The sequence below is a fragment of the Salvelinus sp. IW2-2015 genome, linkage group LG5 (assembly GCF_002910315.2).
Source record: "Salvelinus sp. IW2-2015 linkage group LG5, ASM291031v2, whole genome shotgun sequence".
Lineage (NCBI taxonomy): Eukaryota > Metazoa > Chordata > Actinopteri > Salmoniformes > Salmonidae > Salvelinus > Salvelinus sp. IW2-2015.
Window position 1 is genome coordinate 28454434 of NC_036844.1, and position 14654 is coordinate 28469087.

At 42.1% G+C, this 14654-nt stretch overlaps 2 protein-coding genes across 2 annotated transcripts in view; both read left to right on the forward strand.

The window, feature by feature from the left end:
- Positions 1-2896: 2896 nt before the first annotated feature.
- LOC111964204 (RDS/peripherin-like protein xRDS35) lies at positions 2897-6548 on the forward strand. The gene is made up of 4 exons (XM_023987988.2): positions 2897-3595; positions 4715-5145; positions 5327-5573; positions 5777-6548. The coding sequence occupies exons 1-4, from the start codon at positions 3446-3448 to the stop codon at positions 5966-5968; spliced, it is 1020 nt and encodes a 339-aa protein (XP_023843756.1). The 5' UTR covers positions 2897-3445; the 3' UTR covers positions 5969-6548.
- Positions 6549-7728: 1180 nt separating this feature from the next.
- LOC111964205 (ribosomal protein S6 kinase alpha-4) overlaps positions 7729-14654 on the forward strand; it is a 27764-nt gene continuing 20838 nt past the window's right edge. Inside the window, exons 1-10 of the mRNA XM_070443750.1 lie at positions 7729-8755; positions 9352-9423; positions 9631-9698; positions 9800-9950; positions 10124-10239; positions 10409-10516; positions 10764-10844; positions 10978-11081; positions 11445-11595; positions 11711-11872. Of these exons, the coding sequence (XP_070299851.1) occupies positions 8662-8755; positions 9352-9423; positions 9631-9698; positions 9800-9950; positions 10124-10239; positions 10409-10516; positions 10764-10844; positions 10978-11081; positions 11445-11595; positions 11711-11872 (1107 nt within the window). The 5' untranslated portion in view covers positions 7729-8661. The remainder of the gene's footprint in view (positions 8756-9351; positions 9424-9630; positions 9699-9799; positions 9951-10123; positions 10240-10408; positions 10517-10763; positions 10845-10977; positions 11082-11444; positions 11596-11710; positions 11873-14654) is intronic.

A 14654-nucleotide genomic window follows, 5' to 3' on the forward strand; every position in this document is an offset into this window, starting at 1 on the left:
AGTTGAGTATCTGGAGCATCAGCATTTGTGGGTTCGGTTACAGGCTCAAAATGGCCAGAAATAAAGAACTTTCTTCTGAAACTTATCAGTCTACTCTTGTTCTGAGAAATGAAGGCTATTCCATGTGAGAAATTGCCAAGAAACTGAAGATCTCATACAACGCTGTGTACTATTCCCTTCACAGAACAGCGCAAACTGGCTAACCAGAATAGAAAGAGGAGTGGGAGGCCCGGGTGCACAACTGAGCAAGAGGACAAGTACATTAGAGTGTCTAGTTTGAGAAACAGACGCCTCACAAGTCCTCAACTAGCAGCTTCATTAAATAGTATCCGCAAAACACCAGTCTCAACGTCAACAGTGAAGAGGCGATTCCATAGATGCTGGCCTTCTAGGCATTTCTTGCATGGAATAGCCTTCATTTCTCAGAACAAAAATAGATAAATTGTTTCTAGCCATTTTGAGCCTGTAATCGAACCCACAAATGCTGATGCTCCAGATACTCAACTAGTCTAAAGAAGGCCAGTTTTATTGCTTCTTTAATCAGAACAACAGTTTTCAGCTGTGCTAACATAATTGCAAAAGGGTTTTCTAATGATCAATTAGCCTTTTAAAATGATACACTTGGATTAGCTAACACAACATGTCATTGGAACACAGGAGTGATGGTTGCTGATAAATCGCCTCTGGACGCCTATGTAGATATTTCATAAAAAATCTGCCGTTTCCAGCTACAATAGTCATTTACAACGTTAACAATGTCTACACTGTATTTCTAATCAATTTTATGTTATTTTAATGGACAAAAATGAGCTTTTCTTCCAAAAACAAGGACATTTCTAAGTGACCCCAAACTTTTGAACGGTAGTGTATGTATGATACACTATAAGCAATGTTATTATGCCACATGACATTTCTGTTTTGTCCTGTATGGGATTTCCCGCTGGTGACCATAGTAAAGATGTTTGGATGGATTGGAAGAAGCATATAGGCAAAGTTGAAAAAATACTATAAGCAACATTTATTTATCTTCAACCTAGCATATAGAGACATGTTGGGAACAGATTTTCAACCAAAATCATAGTCACTGTGTCACATGTCAACATTTGAGGAAAGCACAGTGTGTTGTGATGTCTATGCTGCCATGCTCTCTGCTGCCTCGCCCTCCAATCCATACCTCTGTCCTCCATGGTGTATTACAGGACCAGTGATAGATAGATTTCCACTATTTACAGTATATGTTACATATTTATTATTTAGAAATGGCGGTTGCTATCACCATATTTCACCTTGTTCTAATTCCCTAGGTTGATCATAATTGAAATTAACCTTGTGTGATATGGTTTAGCACTGTAGAGCTGCTACTGTCTGTATTTTTATCGTTGTGTTGTGTCCTATAAATGTGTCTGAATGTTCTCAATAAATATAGTCACCTATAATTTACAAATTTATTAACATCAAATAATTCCATAAAACATCTATCATAATTGATTCAGTTGAATATGTTAGAAGGTGACAGCTTTAGATTGAGGGGGAGGAGAGTTAGTCAGTCAGTTATCACCAAGGGGAGCCACTCTTTGATTTATGGTTTCTCTGCATGCAGCAGCTTTACTGAGATATGAGTAATATATGAGTAAATGTATTTTCTACCCATTTCTCAGGCCATTTTAGTGGCCTGTTAACTTAGGGGCACTCTCCGCGGTGGTTGGCAATGAAGCGGATGTTTCCCGGTTTCCAGGGTATTTTCAACCTAACCGTTTCCCCTGAAAAACGGATGTGGGGACTCCACTCAAGCATATTTTTTCACCTGCTATCTTAACTTAGGGGTTGGCTTGTCCCAAGGTTTTATTAACACTGATGTACTTTCATAAGGTCATGTCAGTCCACCTTCTTTATGGTCGTTACTAGTTACCACAGCCACAAAGTGAAAATTGGCTATATCGTAAAAATTCATGAAAACAAACATTTTCTTTTTGGTATTAATGTAAGATTAGGGTTAGGTTTAAAATCAAAATTGTAGAAATAGGCAGGTTTTAGCCATTATTGTGGTTGTGATAACTAGTGGCAACCCATTGAGTGTGTCACATGTATATTCGTTCTGAATTGTCAAGAGCAAGCCACATCATGGCAGTTTAAAATGTGTGTTACTGTCACAAAACCACCCAGTAAACAGAGAAGTCCATGTCCTCTATCTACCTTAGGTTTTTAGGCTGGAAATGGTTTTCCATGTTAGTTTAAACTCACCCTGTTGAGGCTGTTACAGGAGCTTTAGACAGGATTATCCTCACTTTCCCCCTCTCTCCCTGTCTCTCTCACTCTCTTTCTTTCTTTCTTTCCCCCTCTCAATTCCATTAAGGAAGAGTAACTTGGTATAGTATATCCTTGGTGAGTTTATTACCAATATGCTTGTAGATCATTTTCACTAGTGCTTACCTGCATCCTTTTCAGACTTTACAGTATATTCCTGATAACCAGATGTGTTAGTAAAACATATTGATTTGTGGTCATGAGATATATATTTGACTATATCAATCTAATCAAAATTGATATCAATCACCAATAAATGTTGACCACAGTGCTTGAGAGCAAGGCCATACACATAGTTAAAAATACTGTATATATAATAATTATTAGCTTCATGCTAACATTTCAGAGAGGTTATAGGTTATAGAGTGGCAAATGTATCAGTGCCCATGCTTATACAGTATCTTTCACCCTGTCATCTTCAATTTGGTTAGTCAGAGCTCATCTATGTCCCCACCCCTGGTTCAAGGGAGGCTAGCTTTGCTGACCAGACAGTGGCCTGGATTCCAATTGGAAAGGCCTGTTTAATAGGACAGGTGAGGGATTAGTGCTAAGACTCTCCCGATGTCCAACATTGTCCAAATCCATTGTGTCTCACCTACCTAAGCATGGGCACACAGGTGCTAGAACAGGACTAAAGGGTCACCTGGACTTTCTTTAATAACTTTTTGGGGGGATCAAGCAGATGAACTTTGACACACTGCCACTAACAAATCCAGGAGATACCAATTAAGATACCAATTAAGATACAACGTTCAGTATTTTGTGGCTTTTATTTCTCCCCACAGATTTTGTTCACTAAACCATTTTGGTCTGATTATTCCTTATTTGCTTTTGGATTACAAACCCTTCTTTCTCCTACAAGAATCCTCTTACCATCTCTCCTTTGAAAAACACTCATCGAATCAGTCAACTCCATTTAAATTCTGAATTCTACCTGTTGCACTTCAAGTTTTTCCAGACTTACTCTTCTTCACCTTTGACCTTACCCACCCTTTCCAGGTCGCCTCTCAGATCATTCCAGCAGTCAGTCGCTGCACTCTCCTCCTTCCCCTCAGATCCAACTCATCATCCCTTCATCACCACATTCCTAATTTATTTCTCCCAGTAACCCTCGGAGCCTCCGTGGGCTCCCACCACCACCATGGTGCTGATGAAGATGAAGTTCCCTTTTGAGAAGAGGGTGAAGCTGGCCCAGGGGCTGTGGCTGCTCTCCTGGATGGCCACACTGGCCGGAGCGTTCACCTTCACCCTGGGCTGCTTCCTCAAGACCGAGCTCCGCAGGAGGGCAGAGGTAGGCTACTGCAACGCTCTACAGCTTTACACTGTACGCTCTTAGAAAATGTTTGCTATCTAGAAACTAAAAGGGTTATTCGGCTGTCCCCATAGAAACCCCTTTGAAAACCATTTTTGGTTCCAGGGAGAAGCCTATTGGGTTTGATGTAGAAGCCTTTCCCCCGAGGGTTCCACATGAAACCCAAAATAGTTCTACCTGGAACCAGAAATGGTTCTACCTGGAACCAGAAAGGGTTTTCCTATGGGGACAGCCTAATATCCCTTTTGGAACCCTTTTTTCTAAGCACGTACAACGCCACTAGGGTTCTTCCAATACAATACATATGACTTATCCATAAGCTTCACTTTCTCAGGGTGTATTCAGTGAAGTTCTACAGTATGCCTGAATCAGAGTGATACTTGTAAACTTCTGATCATAAACTGCAGGAAAAGCATGAGGGTGAAAGGGGGGGAATTTCATTACACCTTATTTGAGTGTATTGGAGCTTAAATTAAGAGTACATTCTTTGAGTGTTTCTAGATGACAAAGAAATGCATTGGAGTGTTGAAGATAACATCTCATGTAGAATTCAGGAGCCTTTGATAATGCTCTCATGAGTGGGATTGGGATGAAGTATCTATAGATCTATTGGATAGGTGGTTAGATGTGAACGTTATGAACAAGGGGAAACTGTCTCTGGTCTGAACATACCGGTGATAAGCTCATAATAGGGATAAGATGAGCTGACCAACAGAATGTGGAGTGACTGAGTGATTGACAGTTTTATTATGATCCTATTCATCATCTATCTCTTGAGATTACAGTATTTGGAATAATATACGGTCAATTATTGCACTTGTTGAGTACATCAACAGAAACAAAATTCCTCTCAATGCAGCCTTTTGCAGCAAATATTTATGTTCAATTTCAGTAAAAATAAAAACAACCTAATTGATTTCCTCCAATATACAATATAGCCTTTAGTTATGTTCCCCACTGTAAACCATGAGATTATTCACTGACCTCTACATGTTCACTTTTCCTTAAATATGTGATCAATGGGTTGACAGCCTAACATATCAGTTTATACTGTATAGTTTGCTGCATCACTGATGCATGAGGTTCTTCTGCCTACAGGTAATGGACAACACAGAGATCCATGCTGTGCCCAACACCCTGATGATAGTGGGTCTGGCCTCTCTGGGTATCAACTACTTCGCAGGCCGTATGTGCCAGGATGCGCTGGACGCCGGACGCTTTCCCCGCTGGAAAACCTTCATGCAACCCTACTGGGGTGTTTCCCTCCTCTTCACCCTGCTCATGTTGATGGCTGTGATCATGAGCTGTGCCATGAAGGGGAATCTGGAGTCCTCCCTGAAGATCGGCCTGAAGAACGGCATCCGATTCTACAAGGACACAGATACCCCCGGCCGCTGTTTCCAGAAGCAGACCATTGACCGCCTGCAGATGGAGTTCCGTTGCTGCGGAAACACCGACTTCAAGGACTGGTTCGAGGTCCAGTGGATCAGCAACCGCTACCTAGACTTTAGCTCTAAGGAAGTGAAGGAGTGAGTATTAGAGGACCGGGAGCAGTCTGACAGTCTTTGGTAAAGGAAGAATCCCATGTCAGATTATAACTTAAATAAATAATTAAGGTTATAGGAAATTAGATGGTTGAGGTAATACAAAGGCATGATGTAGACCGTTTATTCTCTATTTACTTCCCTTCTCTCCTCTCTTCTTCTTTAGCCGTGTTAAGAGCAACGTGGACGGGCGTTACCTGTTTGATGGGGTCCCTTTCAGCTGCTGCAACCCCAGTTCCCCAAGACCCTGCATCCAGGACCGCCTCACCAACAACTCAGCCCACTACAGCTATGAGCACCAGACTGAGGAGCTCAACATCTACATCCGCGGCTGCAGGGAAGCTCTAGTCAACTACTACATGGGCCTGATGAACACTATTGGTGCTGGGGTCCTGTCTGTCTTCCTGCTGCAGGTACTGTGCAGATATACAGTACATATCAACCTATACACCTAAAAGTAAGCTAATGTCCTGTGTGGCAATCAGAAGGCTCCCGGACTCCTGTGAGTGGCCACAATTATACTTGTAGCTCGCTGTTGAGTAGTAATGCAGTATATCCAACATCCTCCTGTATAACCTTTCTCCCTTCTCTTCCCTCTCCTATCCTTTCCCTCCAGTCATCTGTGCTGGTAAGTCTGCGGTACCTGCAGACAACCATGGAAGCGTTGGCAGGGCAGGAGAACACTGAGATTGAGACTGAGGGCTACCTGCTGGAGAAAGGGGTGAAGGAGACGATCATGGAGTATGTGACTCCTGTGCTGGTTTTCCTTCAGCTGAACCAGGTGGGCAGTGAAGACACTGAAGCTTAGGCGACCCCCGCCAGATAAAGTGGAGAAATCAAAATGTTTCAGACAGGGTGGTGTAGGGGACAAACGTGGCATTTTATTGGGTGATAAATAATCTAACTAGACACTGGTCAATTAATCTGGTATTTTTTTGACATCACAATCCATTTTAATGCTGATATATTTCTGTGTTTAATCTTTTACCCCTAAATGCAGTGTTTCCCAAACTCGGTCCTGGGGACCCCAAGGGGTGCACGTTTTGATTTTTGCCCTAGCACTACACAGCTGATTCAAATAATGAACTCATCATCAAGCTTTGATTATTTGAATCAGCTGTGGAGTGCTAGGGCAAAGAGTTTGAGAAATTCTGCCTAAACGAGTGACATGAATGTTGTAATCTATTTCAGTCACTTGAGGGCTAATATATTTTTGTATCAGTTGTCCGGGGACAATGCACCTCAGTCTTAGGTATCCATGGCTGCGCTAACACACACACACACACACACACAATACAGGCACATATTAATCACATTAACCTCACCCCAAACCCTCCACAATTCTCCATGATTAAATAAGCTTTTCGATGTTTAATCAATTACATATACTCCCCAAAGGAGAAATAAAAAACACATTATTATTGTAATTTTGTATTTTATAACTCGGGGTTGCTATGCATGGTTATTTCCACCTCACCATTGCAGTGTTTTCTCAGTTAATACCACAACAATATTATGGTTGACACTTAATAATGCAAAGATATCTCCAATTACTAAGGGATAGAATTATATGAACATTTTACATTTTGGGGAATATTTTAAAAAGCACATGTTACATTTTGCGTAAAAGACTAACAGCAATGTAAAGCTGACTGTAGAAACATTCAATGCTCTGCTATGTAACCCTCAGCAATATGACATATACAGCACTTTATTACAAAGCTATTATGACAGAGAATTATTAAAGGTTCAAGTTTTTAATTGATTTGTGGAGTTCTGTCATTTTGTCTATGTGTCTTTGTTTTGACCAGCTTTCCTTTCCCTACCATTTCCACCTTTTGACCGCCCCACCCACCCACACTTTGCTCACACACTTTATTTTTCTCATACTCTCGCATTCGACCTGTAACCCTCTCTCTAAGGGTGCATTCATAAATTCATCAGTTATTCTGCGCTCCGTAAGTGTCAGTCAGTGGGAAGAATAGAATTATGAAGATGATGATTGATGTCATTAATGCAATGAAAGCTGTGAGTAGGGCTATGTCTGTGACCTCTGTCCTGACACCTTTCACAACTCTGCTAATCCCTGGGATAATACTCCAACTGCTGCCCCAGCAGTTGCTGCTGCCCCAGCAGGCCATGCAGCGGAGAAGAGATACATACAGACGTGGTTTATTATGCAAAACAGCAATAAAACCAAGGAACATTATATGGAATAATATTAAAAAACTGGTGGTTTGTTATGCAAACCAGAAATACAAGGAGCATTATATGGAATAAGATTAACCAACTGGTGGTTTATTATGCACGCCAGAAATACAAGGAGCATTATATGGAATAAGATTAAACAATTGGGAATAATTATGTGTTGGCCTACTATATAATATTACTGAAGATTATGATAGCTGATAATTAATCAATATCATAACAATAATCATCAGCATCGTCATCATCCCCATTACTGTCATCCCCACAGTCAAATAAGCTATTATCAGCACAATTTCGGGTAGTTAGTAGAGCTAAAAGTATTACCTGTAGGCTGTAGCAGCCCACTTCTAAGCGGTCTAACCAACAGGTCTCTCTCCAAAAAGTTCCTAAAACTGTGACATTGCGGCTTCCGTACTATGGACTACTCCAGCCACAACATCAACTATCTAGCTAATCTACTTTTACAATCATTGTTGTCAAATAACTTCAAAAGTGGTATATCACATCCTATCCCGGACGAAATAGCATAAAATAGGTATTCGCAACATGCTAGCTATAAACAGTACGCTTGCTATGAAATTAAAATTAACCGACAGTCAGTAAGCTAGCTAACGTTAGCTAGCTCTGACAGGGACAGCTAGCTTTCTAGTTAGCGAACGACGTTAACCGTTTGGTTGTGAAGTTGCCGAGGTTTTACATAGTTTCGACGTATTACTGAAGGTTAGTTAACTAGCTGTAATCGTCTATAACCGGTTAGCGTAGCTACAAATGAGTAGCTAGCTAGTTGCTAATTTCAGTTTGTCAAAAATATTGTTGCAAAAGGTAGCTAGCTAGCAAGAGATAGGCCACTCGCTACTATGTAGCCAGTTTAAAGCTGTCTGGTCAGTTCGGCGCTATATTGTAACTCAGTGCTAGAGAGATCAGCAGCAGTTAACGTTAGTCTGTTGTAGTAGGCAATAACATCCTAGTGGACACAGTTATCTGCTAGCTACAGACGTACGATTCTGGTTTATTATTAGTAACAGTGTTAGCTAGTATTTTCGTTTTAGTAGTAGATTAGGCGGAACAGCGGGATGTCTAGGGGATTAAGTCTAGCAATGATATTGTTTAGAAAATAAAGCAACAAAACTATGTTTATAATGCATGCAACGGCTCCCAAATGAATTCTTACATAAGGCTACATTTGTTATTTTCTTTGACTACATAAAATCTGATGCGTCTGAGGTTATTATACAAAACACTTAAGCTAAATCGGTTTATTTATTTTGAAGAGTAGCCACATAAACATTTAAAATGTCTGGAGACGGCTCGGATAGTAGTAGTAGCGAGGACTCCGATACTGGGATCCGGAGGAAAGCCTGCACTGTCAAACATGAGATCACCAATGGTAAGTAACCATCAAAGTAAACTACTGTTTCATAATGTATTATTTGAACCTGTCAAAGGATTTGAATATGCTATACACTTTGGGTAAATGTTGCCCATCAGTATTTCAGTGAATGAATAGAACAGGCTTCCCCAATTCAAGTCGATGGTGGACTGGCGGACATTGCGGGTGTACCCATAGGAGTAAAGCAGGAAGTAAAAGCAGGAAGTATACCCATCAATATTTTTTGATTTAGTTCTACTGACGTTACAAAAAATGCATTCCATTGCATGAGCCACATCTGGTAACTTCATTTGAATGAACATTATGCATTACCATGGAAATTATTGCATCACAATACCAGGCAGCCATTGTGAGTGTACCCATGAGTTTAACAGTCAAAGGTTCCAAGCCCGTTCTATTCATTCTAGTTCTATGACCCGACACCTGGGACCACAGCAATGGATGAATGCAAGCAGACCATCAATCATGTTTGTTGTGGTGTCACAAAATATTCACAGTTTACTGTGCTCAGCTGTGTTTCCTCAGTGTGTGTGTGCACGAGCGTGTGTTGTGTGTGTGCAAGCACCGATACTGTACTCTCTCCCCCATGCCAGCAAACCTCACGGGCCATACTGAGAGAGTGGGCATGGAGAACTTTGAGCTTCTCAAAGTCTTGGGCACAGGAGGTAAGTTTCACTTTGCCGATCTGAGGTTCATAGCATAGGGTCATGGTGTTATTGGAGACCTGGAAAACTTAATTTTACTGTCTATTTTTTGTAGAACATTTTAGAATAAACTGTATCAAATGTAGTGGAGGCTCCTGGGTGGGTGGTAGGGGCTACAATCAAATGTGATGCAGAGTTTTCCATTCTGTGCTGTGTGTCTCTGTCTAGCCTATGGGAAAGTTTTTCTGGTCAGAAAGAACAGTGGTCATGATGAAGGGAAGCTGTATGCCATGAAGGTGAGTCTCTGTGACATTGGTCCAAAGAGCAAGCATTGACATTGTCTGATGTAGGGAGAATTTATGGGCGGGTTGACTGACTGTTGATGATTATGTCTCAGGTGCTGAAGAAAGCAGCCATCGTTCAGAAGGCAAAGACTGCAGAGCACACGCGTACAGAGAGACAGGTGCTGGAGCACATCCGGCAGTCCCCGTTCCTGGTTACACTGCACTATGCCTTCCAGACCCAGACTAAGCTCCATCTCATCTTGGGTGAGCACTGGGTCAAAAAGACCCATACATGGAACTCTCCGGCTTTGATCTTGAAGTGCTGAAAGTGTATCTTTCTGTGTGTATACTGTATGTTTCTGTCTATATGCCTGTGTATGTGTGTGGTTTGTGTTTGTCTATTCAAATGTTATATGTATCTGTGCACGTGTGTATAGACTATGTGAGCGGAGGGGAGATGTTCACACACTTGTACCAGCGGGATCACTTCTCTGAGGAAGAGGTGCGGATTTACATCGGGGAGATTATCCTGGCCCTGGAGCACCTCCACAAGGTATGTTATCGAGCATTTCTGTCCTTTACATTACTTGGCAGATATTCCATTCTATTTACTTCCTACATGTTAATCTTACATAATTACGTGAAGGCTAGATTCTATCCTCTCTCTGTTAATCGTATGTTATCCTGTGTATGTAACTTCCTGTTCGGTATGATTCGTACAGCTGGGCATCGTGTACCGGGACATCAAGTTAGAGAACATCCTCTTGGACAGCGAGGGACATTTYGTGCTGACAGATTTTGGGCTCAGCAAAGAGTTCCTGGAGGAGGAGGTACGTAAAAAAGGAACCCTTTTTCATTGATGCTTCTATTTGTGTGGACGCAATCTGTGCATGTATGTATCCATGCATATATTTTTGTCACTACAGACTAGTCTTATCTGGTTTTCAGGGATACATCTAATTCAATCTAACTTCCTTTTCCGCTGAAAACTGCATGTGGGAACTCAGACGTTTTCTTTTACACCTGCTACGTTAGGTTACTACAGACTGAGACGTGTGTTTGTTTTCCCTACTACAGAAGGAAAGGACGTATTCGTTCTGTGGCACCATAGAGTACATGGCTCCAGAGATCATCAGGGGGAAGTCTGGTCATGGAAAGGTAAGAGTTAACCCATCACACAGGGAGAGAACTTTGGACATGCGCTGTGAGCTACATCATTTTATTACACATCAATTACTGTAGAACACAAAGAGTCATCTTTCGTTTATTTTATCATCATTCCTTTCTCCAGTCGGTAGATTGGTGGAGTCTGGGGATCCTGATGTTTGAGTTACTGACGGGGGCGTCACCATTCACCCTGGAGGGGGAGAGGAACTCCCAGAGTGAGGTGTCCAAGTGAGTGCTGTGTGTCATACACCCCTCCTCACAAACAGTGGTTCCGTCCCACTCTTTCATCATTGTCTATGGCCCTCGGCAACTTATCAAAATAATGACATCTATTGTAAAGGTGGCTCCTTTCACCCTCTCTTTTAGCTTGCTGTCTGAACACAATAACAAAGAAATTAGTTGTGCTGCGTCCTTTGTGTAACAAAGCCTGCAGCTTAATTAGATATTCTGTTAATGTGTTGCTTTGCAATCGTGTTCTTTATGGCCATAATGGTTGGCTTATAATTAGGGCTGGGTTTACACAGTGTATACAGTGATTGTTCTTCCCTCTTTCTCTTTTTCGTCCCTCCCCCCTTCATGCCCTTCTCTCAGGCGCATCTTACATTGTGAGCCGCCGTTCCCCTCTATGATCGGCGCAGTGGCTCAGGACCTGTTGAGGAAGCTGTTGGTCAAAGACCCCCACAAGAGACTGGGCTCTGGGCCCCGAAGGGCCGAAGACATCAAGACTCATGCCTTCTTCAAGGTGCTCGTCTTCACTCCTGCTCTGTCTCTAGGCCCATCTCACTCCCTCTCTCTATCTCCCAACTGCCACACACACACACTCTCACCATTCTCTTCCCATTGCTCTATATTCATAGGGTCTCAGTTGGTCAGACCTGGCTGAGAAGAAGGTAGTCAGCCCATTCAAACCAGAGATCAGGAGTGAGCTGGATACAGGGAACTTTGCTGAGGAGTTCACTGGCATGAATCCTCTCTACTCTCCAGCCAGCACCCCACCAAGCACTGATCGACTGTTCCAGGTACCCCTTACACCCTACCCTCTGCAATACGCAGAATACATACTCTGTGCCTACACAGTCACAGAAAGACACCTTTTGATAGTCCCTCCACAAAGAAGACTCTTCTCATTATGGTAGGAGACTATAACATAGTGTTAAGTACCTCAATGGACCGTAAAGGAAATCATTCTACAAACTATCATCACCGTGCCCTTAAGGAAATCACAAATATTATGGACACATTCGAAATAGTGGATATTTGGAGACTAAAAAATCCTGACCTAGTGAGATATACATGGAGGAGACTTAATCAAGCTAGTCGTCTTGACTACTTTCTTGTCTCGTTGTCTCTTGCATCAAAGGTTAAAAAAAGTTTTAATAGGAGACAGAATGCGATCGGATCATCATCTAATTGGCCTTCACATAACTCTTATAGAATTTCCATGTGTACGGGGATATTGGACATTTTAAGTTTACTGGAGGACAGCTTATTTTTTAACTAAGACAGAATAATTTATAACAGAATTGTTCCAGTATAATATAGGAACAGCAAATGCACTTATTGTTTGGCATACCTTTAAATGTACCATCGGAGGTCATTCAATTCAATATTCATCAATAATAACAGCAGTTTCTGGCTAAAGAGACAAGACTAACAAGGGAAATACATGAACTAATAGTACAGGTAGATAGCAATAAAAACGATACTACAGAGCAGGGGTTCTTAAACTTTTTCAGCCTGGGACCCAAATTAGAAATTCTGTGTTTTCCTGGGACCCAAGCTTACAAAAACATGCAACTATACGTAAATATCGATACTTTCATTGCCCTTATGACCATTAACAAATGCAACATAGACAAAGAACAATTAAATGAAATACCCATATAAAATAGCTATTAATGTTTATTTTCCCCCATTAAAACACTCGGTTTTCCCCATTAAAACACTCACTAGGTTGGACCTGTTGCTGTTAAAATACAATAATTCACTGGAATAAACTGATTGATCACATCACGCAGATGTAGACCATAAAACAGACGCACACACACAGTCCTAATGATAGGTGTGTGACTGGTTGAAGTTTTCAACAAGCAGGTCTATTCTGGGCTCAGTTTTTGACAGTTGAGAACCCTGACTCGCACAGGTATGTGGTGCCAAACTGGATCAGAACATCTACTGCTTTCTCAGTCAGTTTCTCAGCCTCAAAAAGCATCTTGCGTCTATCGGTTTATTCCAGTTCAGAATAAAAATGATTGCTTGTATTTTAACAGCAACAGTTTTTTTTTCATCTTCATCTGTACGGTTACTAGGGTTGCACTACCAGTAGCTAGATAGCTTGCTTTGGCTAATGTTAGCTATTAGCTGTGTACAAGGCTAGGGGATTGTTTGAACGAGAAACTCACATCGGCTACTTTGAGAGTAGTAATCCCTTATTTCCGCTTATCACCTGTTTTACAATAACAGCAATGCCTTGCTAGCTGACTTACTTTTTCACTATCAAAGCACTGCTTCCTTAAGTATTCTGCCCTGTTCTGAAAGAACTCCCTGGGTTTAACGTCATGCTGTGGATGTTTGGTCAGGACCTGTAGTTTTAATTTGTTTGTTTTGAGAGACTCATTACTAAGCACTTCCCTGCACAAAACACATTGTGGGCGCTCCTCGTTATTTCTCAAAGTTTGTATGAAACCAAGAGAGAGAAACTCATCGCTGTATTTGGGTTTAATGACAATAGAACTTGTGGCTAGCTTGAGTCGATTTGATGACAGCGGTGAGTGATGGCGAGTGGGAATTACATGCCAGTGGCTGACAGCCCATCATCTGCTGCTGAACAACAGCACTGCAGCGTGTGGGTCGCAGAGTGATCTTCAAGAAAACTGCAGAAAATATCTGTTAAACCGCGAAGCACACGGGCATCTCCCTCTCACGCAGCTGCCAAACTGAGCAGAGACACCACTGCTAAGCAGAGAGCGCACTGAACAAATCAAATTTTATTTGTCACGTACACATGGTTAGCAGATGTTAATGCAAGTGTAGCGAAATGCTTGTGCTTCTAGTTCCGACCATGCAGTAATATCTAACAAGTAATCTAACCTAACAAGCAGGTCTATTCTGGGCTCAGTTTTTGACAGTTGAGAACCCTGACTAGCACAGGTATGTGGTGCCAAACTGGATCAGAACATCTACTGCTTTCTCAATCAGTTTCTCAGCCTCAAAAAGCATCTTGCGTCTATCAGTGTATTCCAGTTCAGAATACAAATGATTGCTTGTATTTTAACAGCAACAGAGACACCGCTGCTAAGCAGAGAGTGCACTGAACAGAGAGTAGAGACACCGCTGCTGAGCAGAGATCGCACTGAACAGAGAGTAGAGACACCGCTGCTAAGCAGAGATCGCACTGAACAGAGAGTAGAGACACCGCTGCTGAGCAGAGATCGCACTGAACAGAGAGTAGAGACACCGCTGCTAAGCAGAGAAGAGAACCCTGCTAAGGCGAGAGCGCACTGAACAGAGAGTAGAGACACCGCTGCTAAGCAGAGATCGCACTGAACAGAGAGTAGAGACACCGCTGCTAAGCAGAGAGCGCACTGAACAGAGAGTAGAGACACCGCTGCTAAGCAGAGATCGCACTAACAGAGAGTAGAGACACCGCTGCTAAGCAGAGAGTGCACTGAACAGAGAGTAGAGACACCGCTGCTAAGCAGAGATCGCACTGAACAGAGAGTAGAGACACCGCTGCTAAGCAAGAGAGCGCACTGAGGTAGAGAACTATAGACACGCTGCTAAAGCAGAGAGCGCACTAAG